The sequence below is a fragment of the Onychostoma macrolepis genome, chromosome 08, assembly GCF_012432095.1.
Source record: "Onychostoma macrolepis isolate SWU-2019 chromosome 08, ASM1243209v1, whole genome shotgun sequence".
Classification (NCBI taxonomy): Eukaryota; Metazoa; Chordata; class Actinopteri; order Cypriniformes; family Cyprinidae; genus Onychostoma; species Onychostoma macrolepis.
The window spans coordinates 123,453-142,247 of NC_081162.1; the positions used below are offsets into that span (position 1 = coordinate 123,453).

Genomic DNA, 18,795 nt, shown 5'->3' on the forward strand with positions numbered 1-18,795 from the left:
TCAGTAAAAATATAACAGTAAACAGAAGGGTTGTAACGAGCCCGTTCTCATGAAAATACGTATAAATATTACGCCCCGAAAAATAAACGAAAACTTGTGGTATTGATATGCAAAAATAGACTTTGGCGTTTATATGCTACGCGTGTTTTTGGCATGCATATAATACGCAGTTTTCGCATGCATATGATATGAAATTTGTTGGCGTGCATATGATACGCAGTTTTCGTGTACATATGATACGCATCTACATCACAACCCTAATCCTACCCATCGCTTAGCATAGACAAGCCAAAGTCCATTTTTGCGTATCAATACCACGAGTTTTCATTTTTCTGTTTATATGCACTGTCATGATATCGGGTTGGTGTAACGACACAAAAATGGCGGTTTGGTACATACCTTGGTTTTGAAATTACTGTTTGGTATGTTTTTGGTACAGAAGGGGGAAAAACAGAACTTGCTTCTTTTTTTCTGTGGTTTGCTGAACAAACTATGCCTTATTTTTACACTAACCATCTCCCTGAACAGTGGTGATCAGGTGACCATCCAGAAACAAGTCCACATTAGAGAGGTAGGAAGACGGACCTCTGTCTACAACGACTTCATTCAGCACCTGACAGAAAGATACATTATTTACAGAAAATAAGACAACGGCTTTCCACATGAAAATATCTGGAAACCCAGCATAATAACTGCCAAAAAATGTAACATTTTGAAATGATGAATATCTGCTATGCACATATTATTTTGCTCAAGTTGTTTTGATTAAAATTATATCAGATTAAAGATGTGCAAAACCCCTCTGGGGTCGATAAACGTGCCGGCGCGTTTTGTGGCATTTTTTCCTGATAACACCGAAAATAATTTAAATTACTCTGTCATTTTTGATTGTACAGATAAGAGCAATACATCATTTGAATCTGTAAAGGGTCTACTAACGCACGGTAATCATCCATGTTAGATACATGAACATTTAAATGTAAATGTAAATCACCTCCGTAAACAAAGTATGAAGATTCGTCAAGTTCATCTAGGCTACTTTTTGTTTCTGGAAGAAGACTCGCTGTGAGGAATAAGACAGAATTTATCTCAGAAGAAGAACGCGATACGGTGTGCAGCTTGAGTCAGCAGAGATCATTTCTGATGAGTAAGTCATTTTTTATTACTTTCATTAGTTGTTATTGTGTTATTGTGACATAACTTTTAACATTCAACTATTTAGACATTTCCCAAACTATAATTTCTGACAAAAACGTATGAAATCAAGTGAAACATTTTGAAATGTTTAATTTCATTGCATCTAAATGCCTCACAATGCTAGAATGTTTTTTAAGGTTCTTTATAAAACAATATAAAACAATATGATATAAAAGTAATATGAGTGTGTACAAATGTAACACTATGAATGTTAGAGTTTAAGAATGTTTAGACCAATGTTTAATGTGAAATGTTCTGTTTGTGAATATATGTATTTGTTTTTAATGTGTTTAACAATAATAAATTTAGTTTCTCAGACATAAAATGTTTTTGTATTTGTTTTGTAAATGTTTTGTATAGTTTCTGTATATACAAAGCATGGTTATGTTTATGACTACAAAATCTTTTTAGGAGATATTATGAGTGGGCAGTATTAGTGATTGCTAATGTAATAATATAGTTGCTCCTGACATCAACATGCTAACAGATGTTTTTTTTTGATGACCAGATACCTTGAAAACTTCCCTTTTTTTTTTTTTAGTAAACACTTTGGAAATACCAGGTATAGTATACTTGTTTCACTTGTCGAACAGGATCTGTTTTCAGGATTGAAACAAAGTCTGTTAATTTCTCTCCGTTTAGATAAACGTGCTTAATAATGTGTTTTTGACTTTCATTGTGTATATTTTAGTGCTATCAAAATTAGCGCATTAACACAGGCAATTAACTTTTCAGTTTATCGCATTAAAAATATTTAACTTTATTAACTTCAATATTTAATTTAAATTTAAAAATGCTGCTTCTGTCAAATTTTTCTTGACAAGAACCATCGTTTATTTAAACGCAGAACACCTTTACGACCACATCAAACGGGAGACGTTTCAGCTCCAAATTCACCTCAGTGCCAGGCGCGAGGCAAACAAGTGCAGAAATGGACCTGTCCTCGTAGCGCGTGCTCCTCAATTGCACGCACAAATGTATCTACGTGCACTGTAGCTTGTATCATTTCATATCAAAGAAACTACGAGCATGCAATATCATAGTTATGTCATCAGTTAAGTCATTAGTTACCAAAATAGCAATTAAAGCTGCCTTAAAACTGTGCATGTATGTATGTATTTGTTATATGAGTCACATTTAAGAACATGTCTCTGTAATGCAGTGGTTTTCCGAACTGTTTCCAAACACCCGATTCAACTCAGCTTCATCTAATAGCCATTGTAACTGCTACTACAGTGAGAACAGTAGTTTATTTTTATTTTAGTCATTTATAATGTGATGTTTACTCACATTATGTTTACTAATGTGATGTTTACTGGTACTCACTTGATACTGCATAGTTCTATTCCCATTAGTGACTAAACTCATTTCCTCCACAGATCCCTTCTCTCTATATTCTCTCACTACCTTCACTTCTAGACGACTGCGTAGAATTATCGCAGCATTTCCTACAAAAAGAACAAGAAATACTGCATTAATTCTTTACATACACACTATTTACAAAACATTATAAATATACTGCACGAAAACATGAACTAAGACATTAAGACAAGCAAACAGTACTTGCATAGTATTAGGAATTAAAACACAAGATATTTTCATTGAATTAATTATATTTTTACATAAAGCAACATTACTCTTCCAAAATTCAGTATCCTGGATACAAGATAAATAGCTGCAAAATGCTGATGCCTAACGTATGAAATAGCCTTTGGAATGGCTTGTGTCAGCTCTCTAGGCAACAAATATAAACTGAAAAATCAGATGTCCTCTCACAGTGTAATGACTTACCTTCTATAACCTCGGTGACCTGAGATTGGAATGTGTCGAAGTTAAAAGGTGTAAGAAAGCCCAGAGAACCCAAATGGAAGGCCATGACAGGAGGCACGCTCTCCTATATCATACACACACATTTACATTTAGGCTTTAAAGGAGTGTTCACACAGACAACAATCTGAAGTAACAAAGCAACTAGAAGTCATTCAATTTCAAATAGAGGTTGCAATTTCTGGCAACATAAATGACATGAGGTGAGCAGATTACGTGATAAAAGGTTCATGTTATACAAATGAACAGTGACTAGGGCTACAAAAACTGAAAACAAAGATAGTAAACTGATAAAATATCAAAGTCTTTTTTTTTTTTTTAGCACGATATACAGGTGCTGGTCATATAATTAGAATATCATCAAAAAGTTGATTTATTTCACTAATTCCATTCAAAAAGTGAAACTTGTATATTATATTCATTCATTACACACAGACTGATATATTTCAAATGTTTATTTCTTTTAATTTTGATGATTAGAGCTTACAGCTCATGAAAGTCAAAAATCAGTATCTCAAAATATTAGAATATTACTTAAGACCAATACAAAGAAAGGATTTTTAGAAATCTTGGCCAACTGAAAAGTATGAAAATGAAAAGTATGAGCATGTACAGCACTCAATACTTAGTTGGGGCTCCTTTTGCCTGAATTACTGCAGCAATGCGGCGTGGCATGAAGTCGATCAGTCTGTGGCACTGCTCAGCTGTTATGAGAGCCCAGGTTGCTCTGATAGTGGCCTTCAGCTCATCTGCATTGTTGGATCTGGTGTCTCTCATCTTCCTCTTGACAATACCTCATAGATTCTCTATGGGGTTCAGGTCAGGCGAGTTTGCTGGCCAATCAAGCACAGTAACACTATGGTCATTGAACCAGCTTTTGGTACCTTTGGCAGTGTGGGCAGGTGCCAAGTCCTGCTGGAAAATGAAATCAGCATCTCCATAAAGCTTGTCAACAGAAGGAAGCATGAAGTGCTCTAAAATTTCCTGGTAGATGGCTGCGTTGACTGTGGACATCAGAAAACACAGTGGACCAACACCAGCAGATGACATGGCAGCCCAAATCATCACTGACTGTGGAAACTTCACACTGGACTTCAAGCAACATGGATTCTGTGCCTCTCCACTCTTCCTTCAGACTCTGGGACCTTGATTTCCAAATGAAATGTAAAATTTACTTTCATCTGAAAAGAGGACTTTGGACCACTGAGCAACAGTCCAGTTCTTTTCTCCACAGCCCAGATAAGATGCTTCTGGCGTTGTCTCTGGTTCAGAAGTGGCTTGGTAGCCCTTTTCCTGAAGACGTCTGAGCGTGGTGACTCTTGATGCACTGACTCCAGCTTCAGTTCTCTCCTTGTGAAGCTCTCACAAGTGTTTGAATCGGCTTTGCTTGACTGTATTCTCAAGCTTGCGGTCATCCCTGTTGCTTGTGCACCTTTGCCTACCCAAATTCTTCCTTCCAGTCAACTTTGCATTTAATATGCTTTGATACAGCACTCTGTAAACAGCCACACCTTTCAGTAATGACCTTCTGTGACTTACCCTCTTTGTGGAGGGTGTCAATGTTCGTCTTCTGGATCATTGCCAAGTCAGCAGTCTTCCCCATTATTGTGGTTTCAAAGAACAAGAGATACCCAGAATTTATACTGTATGGATGGTCATTTATTCAAACTCAAATGTAAATATTCTAATATTTTGAGATACTGATTTTTGACTTTCATGAGCTGTAAGCTCTAATCATCAAAATTAAAAGAAATAAACATGTGAAATATATCAGTCTGTGTGTAATGAATGAATATAATATACAAGTTTCACTTTTTGAATGGAATTAGGGAAATAAATCAACTTTTGATGATATTCTAATAATATGACCAGCACCTGTATAATTGCTGAGCATATACTGTAAATGCATAGAAAACTAGATACATTTCAATTAGTTCATAAGCCTATAGTGACAGTAACGTCAAACTGTCCTAATTAATGAGTTTCAAGCAGTCTTGATCATCAGATTTTATTTTACTTCTATGGTGGTGCATGAGGAACATGAAGAAACAAAAGTAAAATTTCTTAGAGTTCGCAGCACAAGCTCACTGACTGAGTTCTGAACTCTCTTTATCGCTTCCATTCTAATGAACAAAGCACATGCACTGTAAATAAGAGAATTAGTCTTATCCATAGCCTCCATAACTCATATACATTTCCTTGAAAAGAAGCAAGCCACGAGCAAGGCTATTGATAGAGTTGTAACAACATGTGATGTGATGGACCAGGCTTAGAACTGAAGTCTACGGGAAGGTAGCTCTTCAGGAGCAGGGTTGGAGATCTCTGATTTACACCTTTCTTTGAACTAGCCAGACTTGCCAACTTTTTAAAGCTCTGTGTAAAGCAAATATTAGTTCATTTTAAACAGTGCTTACAAATGCAGCTAGAAACAACATGAAAATTCTTTTGTAACATCAATTGTCATTTGGGTAACACTTTATTTTAAGGTGTCTTCATTACACGTTACATGTTCTTACGATTATAATAACAATAAACTATGCATAATTACATGCAAGTAACCCTGAGCCAAACCCTAACCCTAACCATTATAGTAAGTACATGTAGTTAATCATTGGCGTTGGAAGCAAAATAAATGTGGGTGGGTCCTCCCCCAGAAAAGAAAATTACTGGAGTATATGCCATTTTCTGTAGTCTGGTGCCTTTTAATTAACGGAATAGGCCGCCTTGTCACCATTAACGTCACAACATTACAAAAGACGGTTATTTTAACACATTTCCAATGGCGCTGGTGGAAAAGCATGTAGTGTTTTTGACACGAGCGACCCGAGTTTACGTCCGCCTTTTGCCGAAATCTTTCTTTTCCACCTTTTGTCGCGGGAGTGCAGCAGGCGCGAGTAACTAGTCAAAACTATTAGGCATTCGTCATGTGGAATGGATTTGACTGACGGCGCTCTGAAAAGTGCGCAGACATATTTGCTGAATTAGAGACGGTAAAAGTGGGTGGGTCCTGTCCCACCCACATACAATGGGTCCGACGCCCATGTAGTTAATTAATATTAGTACTTAAATGTATAATAACACTATAAGATCCCACTTTTAAAGACCAATGATATTGACCCACCCAATTTAAAATAAAGTGTAACCATCATTTGTTGTTGGTATGAGCACAGAAACCTTCCATTTATACACTGAAAAAAAAATGTATTTGTTAAAAAAGATTCAAAGGTTATCAAAAAGATAAGAAAACCTTTGAATGACCTGATGTTTTTCATCTAAAATGGGCAAATATATGTATTATGGAGTGCTGAACACTTTCATAACATAAGGTATATTTCATTTATACTTGAATAAAAACACATGCTATTACATTTTCTTTCATTGCATTATGACAATGCATAAGTATAAACCAATCAAAAAAATTGTCATTATAAAATATAGGGAAAATATTATAGAATACAAATCATTGGTTATTGTTAAGCAGTGAGATAAGAAAAAAAAAAAACCTGTTAGATGAATTTCAGAAAGAAATGGTATCTAAAACACTTCAGATAATAATAATTTGTTGCTCATTTGCCTGTGAGTTTCTTTTCCCTCTATATCTAAGGCACAACAGGGACATATGGAGCAATTGTTTGGATCCTAAGCTTTTGGTAAGAGTCTTTAGTGCTATATTGACTCATGTTTTAAGGAAAAAGAAAAGTTCACTAATTCTGTTCCTCACATTTATGAATCAACATTACAATTAATTTATTCATCAGCTACCACTGTAGATTTTAGTGAATAATCCTTACATTTAAGCAATATAGAGATGCCCATTTTTGGATCAGTAACATCTATTAATGGCCAATGTTTATAATTGAGTTGATATAACTAAAAAAGTTCAAAAGTTCTGAGAAAGTTCAACTTAATTTTTTTTTGTTTGTTTGTTTAAAAGGAAAATAAATAAATTTAGTGTAACCACTTGCCTTTAAAACTTGAAAAATTGAGTAAATTCAAAAAGTAATTTTTTTCAGTGTATAAATGATCATTTATCACCTGCTTTCATTACACACTTTCTGATTTACCAATTCACACAAATAAATAAATACAAAATGTTTGTGCTAAATTGAATGATAATGATTTTGATGGTTTTCTTTCTAGAAATACATTTATGTCATGACAACTCTCAGAGAGATTGGCATGGTAATGTACATGACAATGTTAATGTATTTGGTCTTGGCGGAATAGTTCTGCTACGCTGCTGCTGCTGAGCAAGTAACGAGACTTGCTACTGCCAATACATCCACAACATGCTGCTGTGAGCATGTAGGAAATACTGCTGCTGCACATATAACACATATGAATAACGCCATATAGCATATATGAATCACCTCGTAGCAGATCTATACAGGTGAAGCTGGGGAAGTTGGAGGGTTTCTGAAGTGCGCTGCCTAACTGCTACAGCAAACGAAAGCCAGGTATTTGAATATTGAGCAGTGAGCTCATTGGCTACTGATACAGGAGAAAACCAATCAGCTGAGCCATATGATAATGATGTCATTAGGTCAGATTGAGTTGGACCTATCGGACTGCGCCAACTTAAGAGTTTCATGCCAGAACTCTGTATAAATGGCACAAAATATGTCATGAATGTTTACTGAGTATTTTGCATAAGGGGATCAAAATGACAATATTTAGATTTGGTGCCAAATTATGGGGGGTTTCTGTGGTCAAAAACCAAATGTGGGCCACTTTGCCCTTAGGTGATACTTTTTTCTTTTATAGAAAAATGTCTGACAGAGGGAAAAAGGATACATTTCTAGTTTTAACATTATTTGTCTATCAAACACAGAACATACCGGACATGAATGCATTTAACCTGCAATTACAAATGCATAAATAATGTTTTTATATATTAAACATAAAATGCTGAATACTGATATTTGAAATAATTTAAATAATAAAAAGATACATTAAACACATTGACATTTAGTCATTTAGCAGACGCTTTTATCCAAAGCGACTTACAAATGAGGACATTAGAAGCAATCAAAACAAACAAAAGAGCAACAACATGCAAGTGCTATTACAAGTCTTGGTTAGCCTAACACAGTACACATAAAAAGTTTTTTTTTTTTTTTTTAAATGTGAAATTAAAGCCGCCAGCAGGTGTCAGCAAGTCACTGTTAATAAGTGATTCATTGTGACTGAACCGAATCATTTAAATGGTTGATTCATTCAGGAATGAAACACCTTCATGTTGCTCAGTGACACAAAACAGCGGTTGTGGCTGTGTTTGGAATTATTTTTTGTTGTCAAAAAACTGCATGAACAGGAAATATGGTGTCTAAAACATAAGTCTCTTACTTTACTTCTTGTTTATTGAACTGTTGTAAAAAAAAAAATCTATCACATTTGTAATCGTGGTCATTTTTTGGAGAAAAACGTTTAAAATGGATTAACTTTATGAAAAGGTATAAATATATACATTTTCTGCCCCCCCGTGTCTTAAATTCGTGATCATTCTAAATGTATTTTATTAGACTGAATCATGCAGTGAAAGAACACACTGTAAATGCACACTCGCACTAGTCTATACTTCATGTAATGTATGCGTGCACTCTGTAGATGTGTTTTAAATGTTTTTTGCAAAATACATGATAATGTCAAATCGTTAAAATAGCAATTACGATATTATTGCAGACGATATATATCGCACACCCCTAGTTTCAACATGATTTATTTATTTTTATTTAATATTCAGATATTCTTCTTTAAATGTTTCAGCTGAATGCAACATTGACCCACATTTGGTTCTTGACCACAGAAAATGTGTACAATTTAAAAATGTATTCATGGGGCCACATTGAAATCCCCATATCTCTGGAAATTAACCATATATTGCCTTAAAAATTAAGATACCAAAAGAAAATATTATTAAGCACTAAAAATCCAAAGGGATAAGTAAAAAGAGTAATAGGCTTGAGTAATTTTGGGTTTGGTTATATTGTGTTACACTCATACTTGAGCAAACAAAAATCATTGTCAATACAACTACTTGCCAATATGCACACAATTGTTTGTCAGCGATTCAATTATGATTAAAAGTTTTCTAGAACAGAAGCGAGCATGTTTTTTCAGCATTATTGCAGTTTGATTAATGACATGACAAAGCCACATGTCCTATTCATCATGTTCATGTTTTTGTCTGCTTGACAGGACTATACAAATTTGTGTATCTTAAATTACAGCAGTTAAAATTTGGTGATTTGAGTACAATTCTCTCATACTGACCACTGGATGTTCAACATGGCACCTCATGGCAAAGAACTCTGAGGATTTGAGATCAGAATTGTTGCTCTCCACAAAGATGGCCGAGGCTATAAGAAGATCGCTAACAACCTAAAACTGAGTTACAGTACAGTGGCCTGTGTCATACAGAGGTTTTCCAAGACTGGTTCTACTCGGAACAGGCCTCGCAAGGGTCGACCAAAGATGTTAGATCCTTGTGCTGTGCTTCAGGTGCAGAAGCTGGCTTCGAAAAACAGATGCATGAGTGCTGCCAGCATTGCTTTAGAGGGTGCAGAAGTGGAAGGTCAACTTGTCAGTGCTCAGACCATACGCCGCACACTGCAACAAGTCGGCTTGCATGGCCGTCATCCCAGAAGGAAGCCTCTTCTGAAGCTGGCTTACAAAAAGCCTGCAAACAGTTTGCTGAACACAACCTGTCCAAGAGCATTAATTACTGGAACCATGTCCTGTGGCCTGGTGAGACTAAGATAGATGAGGCTGATCTGATGAGGCTCAGATGATGTCCAGCATGTGTGGTGATGCCCTGGTGAGGAGTACCAAGAAAATTGTGTCTTGCCTACAGTCAAGCATGGTGGTGGTAGCTTCATGGTCTGGAGCTGCATGAGTGCTGCTGGTACTGGGGAACTGAGGTTCATTGAGGGAAACATGGAGTCCAACATGTACTGTGACATTGCTAACAGTTTTTCAGATCGATTGCTTCAGTCTGTTGTGCTTCTGAGAGGTTTGTGATTGTAGCTCCGTGTACCTTCGCTTTTTATTGAATCTCTACCTTACTTTCACTCCCTTTTGTCTAAAGTGATAATATATAACTTAATTCCCACCATATTTCTGGTGCTAACTTTCAAACTAATCTAACTAATTTGATCGTCCGCTTTTAAAACCGCGAGTGCAGCTTGTTAGCCCGTTAGCTTGTCACTCGCGGTTCCATTTGCATTTCTATTCGCACCTATTATTATTTCTTTTTTTTCCTCGCTCCGTTTTTCACGAGCTCATCAAACAACAGTGGTAAGTTAAGTTGGTATCATTCATCAATCACGGTGAGTAATGGCTTCTTCTCCTGCTATTGTTGTTTGCACTGTTTGCCACATGTATAGTTTATCTGTCTCTGTCAGCAGCGAGGGATTCACATGTGATAAATGCAGGGAAATAGTTAGGCTAACAGAGAAGGTTTTAGAACTAGAGACACGCATCCAAACTTTAGTTGAGGACAGTAAGAATGTGAGGGCTGTAGATACTGCTTTGGATGCGACTAGCTCAGGGAGTCCTGTACATTGTTCGGTTTCGGTTGAGCCCGTGCAGCAGGGCAGCTGGGTGACTATGAGTCGGCCTAGTCGTGGGTCAAAACACCACTCTTCCGTTCCGATTAAAACATCAAATAGGTTCTCCCCACTCAGTGAAGCACCCACTGAGAAACCTGATGAAAGTGCTCTAGTTATTGGCGATTCTATTGTACGGAACGTGAAAATAGAGACACCAGCCACCATAGTCCATTGTTTACCAGGAGCCAGAGTGCCTGACATCTTGGCAAATTTAAAAGTGCTGACGAATACTAAACGTAAATTCAGTAAGATTGTTATCCACGTCGACGCTAATGATGTTAGACTTCGCTAGTCGGAGATCACTAAAAATAATGTTAAAGAGGTGTGTGAACTTGCAAGTATGATGTCAGACACTGTATTATGCTCTGGTCCGCTCCCTGCTTACCGTGGCAATGAGATTCATAGCAGACTGTCGTCACTTAATGGCTGGATGTCTAAGTGGTGCCCGCAGAATAACATAGGCTTTATAGACAATTGGAAGAATTTTTGGGGCAGACCTGACCTGTTGAAAAGAGATGGTGTTCATCCCTCCTGGGGGGTGGTGCCGCTCTTCTCTCTAGAAATATGGCACATAGTCTTAGAGTTTGTACTTGACTAACTGGAGCCCAGGTCAGGAAGCAGACAGACTGGTTAAACCAACATTTATCTATTGGTGTTAAACAACATGTGTCAGGACCTACTCATTGTCGAAATCATACTCTAGATTTAATACGGTCACATGGAATTGATGTCAGTGGCATTGAAATTTGGCAGCAGAGCGATGATATCTCAGATCATTATCTAGTCTCCTGTATATTCCATATAGCTAAAGCTGTAAAGCCAACTCCTTGTTCCAAATATGGTAGAACCATTACCTCTACCACAAAAGACTGCTTTATAAATAATCTTCCTGACTTATCTCAGTTCCTCAGCATATCCAATAGCTCAGAACAACTTGATGTAACAGGAACTATGGACTCTCTCTTTTCTAGCATTTTAGACGCGGTTGCTCCTTTACGCTTAAGGAAGATTAAAGATAAGAGTCCAACACCGTGGTATAATGAGCACACTCGCGCCCTAAAGAGAGCAGCCCGGAAAATGGAGCGCAGCTGGAGGAAAACTAAATTAGATGTATTTCGTTTAGCTTGGCGGGACAGTACCCTATCCTACAGAAAAGCATTAAAAACTGCTAGATCTGATTACTTTTCGTCTCTTCTAGAAGAAAACAAACATAACCCTTGGTATTTATTCAATACAGTGACTAAATTAACGAAAAATAAAGCATCAACAGTTGTTGGCATTTCCCAAGAGCATAGCAGTAATGACTTTATGAACTACTTCACTTCCAAGATCGATACTATCAGAGATAAAATTGTATCCTTGCAGCCGTCAGCTACAGTATCGCATCAGATAGCGCACTATAGATCCCCTGAGGAACAAATCCATTCATTCTCTACTGTGGGAGAGGAAGAATTGTATAAACTTGTTAAATCATCTAAACCAACAACATGTATGTTAGACCCGATTCCATCTAAACTACTAAAAGAGCTGCTTCCAGAAGTCATAGATCCTCTTTTGGCTATTATTAATTCATCATTGTCATTAGGATATGTCCCCAAAACCTTCAAATTGGCTGTTATTAAGCCTCTCATTAAAAAACCACAACTTGACCCCAAAGATCTAGTTAATTACAGACCGATCTCAAATCTCCCTTTTCTGTCAAAGATACTAGAAAAGGTAGTATCCTCATTATATTCCTTCCTAGAGAAAAATGATATCTGTGAGGAATTCCAGTCAGGATTTAGATCGTATCATAGTACTGAAACTGCTCTCATTAGAGTTACAAATGACCTGCTTCTATCATCTGATCGTGGTTGTATCTCTTTATTAGTTCTACTGGATCTTAGAGCTGCGTTCGACACAATCGACCACAACATTCTTTTGAATAGACTACAAAACTTTGTTGGCATTAGTGGAAGTGCCTTAGCATGGTTGAGGTATGAAGAGGTATCATATCGATCACAAGTGCAGTATGGAGTACCTCAAGGCTCAGTACTAGGGCCATTACTTTTCACGCTTTACATGTTACCCTTGGGAGATATTATCAGGAGACATGGTGTTAGCTTTCACTGTTATGCTGATGATACTAAGCTCTATATTTCTTCGCGGCCCGGTGAAACACACCAAATTGAGAAACTAACGGAATGCATAGTCGATATAAAAACTGGATGACAAGTAATTTTTTACTGCTAAATTCTGAAAAACAGAGGTGTTAATTATCGGACCTAAAACCCCACATGTAATAACCTAGAACATTATCTAACACTTGATGGCTGCTCTGTCAATTCTTCTTCATCAGTCAGGAACCTAGGTGTGCTGTTTGATAGCAATCTTTCATTTGAAAGCCATGTTTCTAGCATCTGTAAAACTGCATTTTTCATCTCAAAAGCATATCTAAATTGCGACCTATGCTCTCAACGTCAAATGCAGAAATGTTAATTCATGCTTATGACCTCAAGGTTAGACTATTGTAATGCTTTATTGGGTGGTTGTTCTGCACGCTTGATCAACAAACTACAGTTGGTCCAAAATGCAGCAGCTAGAGTCCTTACTAGAACCAGGAAATATGACCATATTAGCCCGGTTCTGTCAACACTGCACTGGCTCCCTATCAAACATCGGATAGATTTTAAAATCTTGTTAATTACTTATAAAGCCCTGAATGGTTTAGCTCCTCAGTACTTGAGCGAGCTCTTATCACAATATAGTCCTCCACGTCCACTGCGCTTTCAAAACTCTGGCCGTTTGATAATACCTAGAATATCAAAATCGACTGCGGGTGGCAGATCCTTTTCCTATTTAGCACCCAAACTTTGGAACAATCTACCTAACACTGTTCGGGAGGCAGACACACTCTGTCAGTTTAAATCTAGATTAAAGACCCATCTCTTTAGCCTGGCTTACACATAACACACTAATACACTTCTATTATTCAAATCCGTTAAAGGATTGTTAGGCTGCATTAATTAGATCAACCGGAACCGGGAACACTCCCCATAACACATGATGTACTCGTTACATCGTAAGTAGAATGGCATCTACGCTAATATTTGTCCGTTTCTCAGTCCGTATCCGATCAGATGGTGGATCAGCACCAAGAGATGATGTCTACAGCCCTGATCGTCAGCAGAGACCAGGACACCCAGTTGACCCCCAGAGACATATCCCCAGCGAAATCCTCGATTAAAATACAATAAAACTAAAAAAATATAACAAAATAACTAAAAATATAATAAAATACCTAACTACATAATACTATTATTGTTAGGGTTTCGTCTGGTCAGAGGAGAACTGGCCCCCCGACTGAGCCTGGTTTCTCCCAAGGTTTTTTTTTCTCCATTCTGTCACAGAGGGAGTTTTGGTTCCTTGCCGCTGTCGCCTCTGGCTTGCTCAGTTGGGGACACTTAATTTCTAGCGATTATCGCCGATTTGATTGCACAGATACTATTTAAACTAAACTGAGCTAGACAAATGACATCTCTGAATTCAATAATGAAATGCCTTTAACTGAAAATTGAGTGTTTAATCTCATCATTATACATTACTGACACTCTATCCTCCAATTTGATACTGTTAAGTGCTTTGACACAATCTGTATTGTTAAAAGCGCTATATAAATAAAGGTGACTTGACTTGACATTTTGAAGCAGAAGATGATGCCCTCCCTTCAGAAGCTGGGCCGAACGGCAGTTTTCCGACATAATAACGACCCCAAACACACCACCAAGATGACAACTGCCTTGCTGATGAAGCTGAAGTTGAAGTTGATGGAGTGGCCAAGTATATCTCCAGACCTGAACCCTATGGAGCACATGTGGGGTGTTCACCATGTGTCTGACATCCAACAGCTCCGTGATGTTATTATAGAGGAGTGGAAGAAGATCCCAGCAATAACCTGCGCAGCTCTGGTGAATTCCATGCCCAAGAGGATTAAGGGAGTGCTAGATAACAATGATGCCCCTACAAAATATTGACACTTTGGACACAGTTTTGACATATTCACTTAGGGTGTACTCATTTTTGTTGCCAGTTATTTAGACAATAATGGCTATATGCGGAGTTATATTTAGAGGACAGTAAATTTGCACTGCTATACAAGCTGCACGTTGACTACTCTAAAATATATCAAAGTTTCATTTGCGTAGTATTGTCCCTTGAGAAGATATACTAAAAATGAGAGGGGTGTACTCACTTTTGTAAAATACTGTATGTCTAGTAATGCAGCCCACCAATAAAGTTAGAGCTGGAACCTCCAGAAATAAAATCAGTGTGAGTGTGAACAGGGCACAATAATAATACAAAAATGTAACAAAACACATTTTTAAATGTCATTTCTATTTCTTTGACAGTGCACTTAGATTTTAATTATTCTGTCATTTTTATATCAGTTTATAAAAGATTTTCATACCTGGAAGAGAGAAGAAGCATACAGCAAAGTCCCATCTCCTCCCAAACAAATGATGAAGTCGACACAATTGGAAATATCATCATAATCTATGAAACATGTCAACAGATTGCATATAAATTTTACACATTTTATCTTAACTTAGGAACATTGGTTAAAGTTTCTAAGTCCTAAGCAGCTTTTATAGTCACTGCAATAGTTTTCCTTAAATACTGTACATGTAGTTAGTAGTTAGCAGTTAGCAACTGACCAACACCGACATCACCGATTTCAATTAAAAATGGAAAACCTGTTATATGTTTTGTCAGCTCATGTACATGACAATGGCAATTTGGGGGCCTGAAAAAGCAAACGTTTCAAAGTGCAACTTTTTGAAAGATGTCAAAAATGCAAAGGAAAAATTGTTATATTTTATTTTTAGTACATCATCGTCATGTAAACATATTTGAAGTGTAGCCAACTATTTCTGTAAACACATTACACAGTTTGATAGTATACAAATTTTCCTTTATCAGTGTCAACTAAATATATCTATGCATGTTGAAGCATACACACCAGGGATGTAACGATATCAAAATCTCACGATACGATAATATCTCGATAAGAAATCCATGATATAGAGAAAGACATGGGGAAAAAAATGAAAATTTTGTACAATTTTAAAGTTAAATTCTTCTATCTAATGCACTTTGAGAGTTCAAAATTAAGAGCTCCAACTCATGTTCCTAAGAAAACTTAAGTAAGTGAATTGACTTGTACCTGAACTTTAAAGGGTACTCAACCCTGTTTTTAGTTTTAGGTATACTGTCTCAGTCTAAATTACATTCACACTGATGTTTTAGAAGCCAAACAAATTAGAATATAATAATGATAATAATAATATTAATAATAATATTTTTATATTATTGTTATTCCTATGACAGTAATAGCCATATATTGTAAAACAGTTGCACTGTAAAATAAATTAAAATGAATATTTCATATGTATATTATTTTTGCTTTACACTACAGTAGAGAAATTATAATACTTATTTCCTAATTTCTACACTTGAAAGAAATATTTTGAATTTGGACTGCAGTAACGTAACCCATTTAAAAAGCTAGCTGTTAGCAATTAATACTGCACTTTTATTTAAGACAGCTTTCATTTTGACGTAAACAGCAGTAGAGTTTTTATTCTGGCAGAAAACTCCAGCTTCAGTGACTGGCTTACAAAAACGTGTCTCACTACAAATCTAGTGAAATGCTGTAATCATCTGCCCATTAAAATGTTGGGAATAATGCAAAGGTGAATATAAAGCATAACTGATAGCCGTCGTGTTCCCAAACATGCACTAATCTCACAGCACATGCAGTAAACCATTTCACTACATTCACTGTGAACTGAGCCATTCTGAGGCAGGGAAAACACTAGATCATGAGCGGATCATGTGATCGAAGTGCTTTGAAACGTGCAGCAAAAACAGACTTGATGAAGGAATTATTAAGCCATATTGTGCTTTCGGTTTTAGTTTGTTTGACAGATACTGTGCCAAAGCATGTTATAATAAAAAGTTTAAGTATATTTTAAAAATCTACACTTTTTGCCCGGAAGACCTTTTTTCATATTGTCATGTGACCACAATAATTTCGAGACAGTTTTGCTATCACGATAACACGATATTGATAATATCGTTACATCCTTAATACACACACAACCACACAAACTACATGAGGTATAATAAAGTACTTGAATGCCTCACCTTCTCTAAAAGTGCAAATGTTCTTCTTGATGGAGACAAAACTCTCATTAGCAATGGCTGGATCTTCAATGACTTTCCTCTCCACGTAGACAATCATATTTTTTTGCTGAAAGCCATTAAAGCAGAGAACAAGACAATGTTCTGAATGCCAATGTCAACGAAGACATTTTTGAACTGAAGAACACTTTAATAAAAACATTTTCAAAGAAAGCATGTTAATGCAATTAGTGACATACCAAAGACTCACATTAATACAGTATACTTAACCCTGAACCACAAAGCTCATACTCATAAATTCAAATTTTTGTTATACAAAAAAAAACAAATACAGATGTGGCCTTTAAGAATGTGCATGCTACACGGTAGCACACAATTTATCAAGTGTGGACACACTGCACCCTGCAGGCATGCTTCTTAGAATTAAAGGTTGTGGAGGTAAGTTCAACCCAGTCACATGTGAAACTCATTCGCGAAATCACCACCAGGTGGTGCAAGTTGAAGATTTGCAACATTGTAAGGCTGGAATTGTGACAATTAAATTTTTAAATGTTCATAAAAAAATTACTGGTTATGATAATTGTCAAAATTTGACTTTGCTGCAGTTGGAATTGAACTGCTATTTCGTCTGGTTTTTTTCTCCATTCTGTCACCGATGGAGTTTTGGTTCCTTGCCGCTGTCGCCTCTGGCTTGCTTAGTTGGTCCAAGTTGCTTTGACACAATCTGTATTGTTAAAAGCGTTATATAAATAAAGGTGACTTGACTTGACTTGACAATACAAGCCAGACACACGAGGTAAGAATGCAAACAGGAGGGTTTATTGACAACAAGGAGTTCAAGAAGACTGACGGCAGGTGAGTATGAGATGATATAGAGAGTTCTTGGGTTCTTAGCTCTTGGTAATGGTTGGTTGGTCCTTTGCAGGTGTCCAGGGGAGAACGGGTTCGGGGAGGACAGGATCGGGGGAATGTAGGAGCTTCTAGAGGTAAGTACACAACAGGTAAGGAGTCAGACCAGCCAGCGTGGGACTGAGAGGAGTGTGGTGATATAGCCGGCTTGATGAGTGACTGCAGGTGCAGGTGATTAGAATTCGGGTGATTGGGATCTGGTGTGTGTCGAGGTAGGTGACGGTGGTGACGTAAATGACCGAGGTGTTTCCCTGACATTACCCTCTCCTCCAGGGGCAGCGACGAGGATGGCCTCGACCTCAGGGTGCAGGATGATCAGGATGGGTGCGGTGGAACTCCTCCAGCAGTGAAGGGTATATCGCTATATCTAGTATATCGTCCTGGGCCGCCCAGGACCTCTCCTCCGGTCCATATCCTTCGCAGTCGACTAGATATTCCCCGTCGCCGCGGATCCAGAATGTCTCTGGACCTGGTACACGGAGGGCTGGTCCAGGATTTCTGGAGGAGGAGGTGCTTCCGGCTCGGTGGGTCCTGTTGTGGAGGAAGAACAAGGTTTGAGGAGGGAAATGTGGAAAGAGGGGTGAATTCGGTACCTGGGTGGAAGCTGGAGAAGGTAGGTGACTTCATTAATCTGCCTCTGTATGGGGAACGGACCAATGGGGACTCAGCTTCTTACAGGGCACACGAAGGCGCAGATCCCGGGTGGACAGCCAGACCTTCTCTCCAAGCTGGTAAGTGGGAGTAGAGGTGCGCCTGGCATCTGTGAAGGCCTTATGCCTCCGCACTATTCGCTGGAGTTGGACGTGAACCGAGTCCCACACTCTCTCGCTCGCTCGGAACCAGTAGTCCACAGCTGGAACCTGGTAGCTGAGTATACACTGGTAGGGGGTCAGACCGGTGGTGTTCTGTCAGAGGGACTTTTGTGCATACTCGGCCCAGGGGAGGAAGCGGCTCCTGGATCCTTCGCTCAGGCTGGCCATTCATCTGAGGATGGTGCTCGGAGGAAAAGCTCACTGTCACTCCCATGAGTCGGAAGAAGGCCTTCCATATGTGTGAGATGGATTGGGGA

The 18,795-nt window shown here is 37.8% G+C and overlaps 1 protein-coding gene across 1 annotated transcript in view; it reads right to left on the reverse strand.

Annotated features, from left to right (window-relative positions):
- nadka (NAD kinase a) overlaps window positions 1–18,795 on the reverse strand; it is a 61,139-nt gene that overhangs the window by 6,089 nt on the left and 36,255 nt on the right. The window contains exons 5-9 of the mRNA XM_058785297.1: window positions 16,821–16,926; window positions 15,082–15,167; window positions 2,989–3,091; window positions 2,524–2,645; window positions 514–613 (exon numbers count right to left, since the gene is read on the reverse strand). Of these exons, the coding sequence (XP_058641280.1) occupies window positions 514–613; window positions 2,524–2,645; window positions 2,989–3,091; window positions 15,082–15,167; window positions 16,821–16,926 (517 nt within the window). The remainder of the gene's footprint in view (window positions 1–513; window positions 614–2,523; window positions 2,646–2,988; window positions 3,092–15,081; window positions 15,168–16,820; window positions 16,927–18,795) is intronic.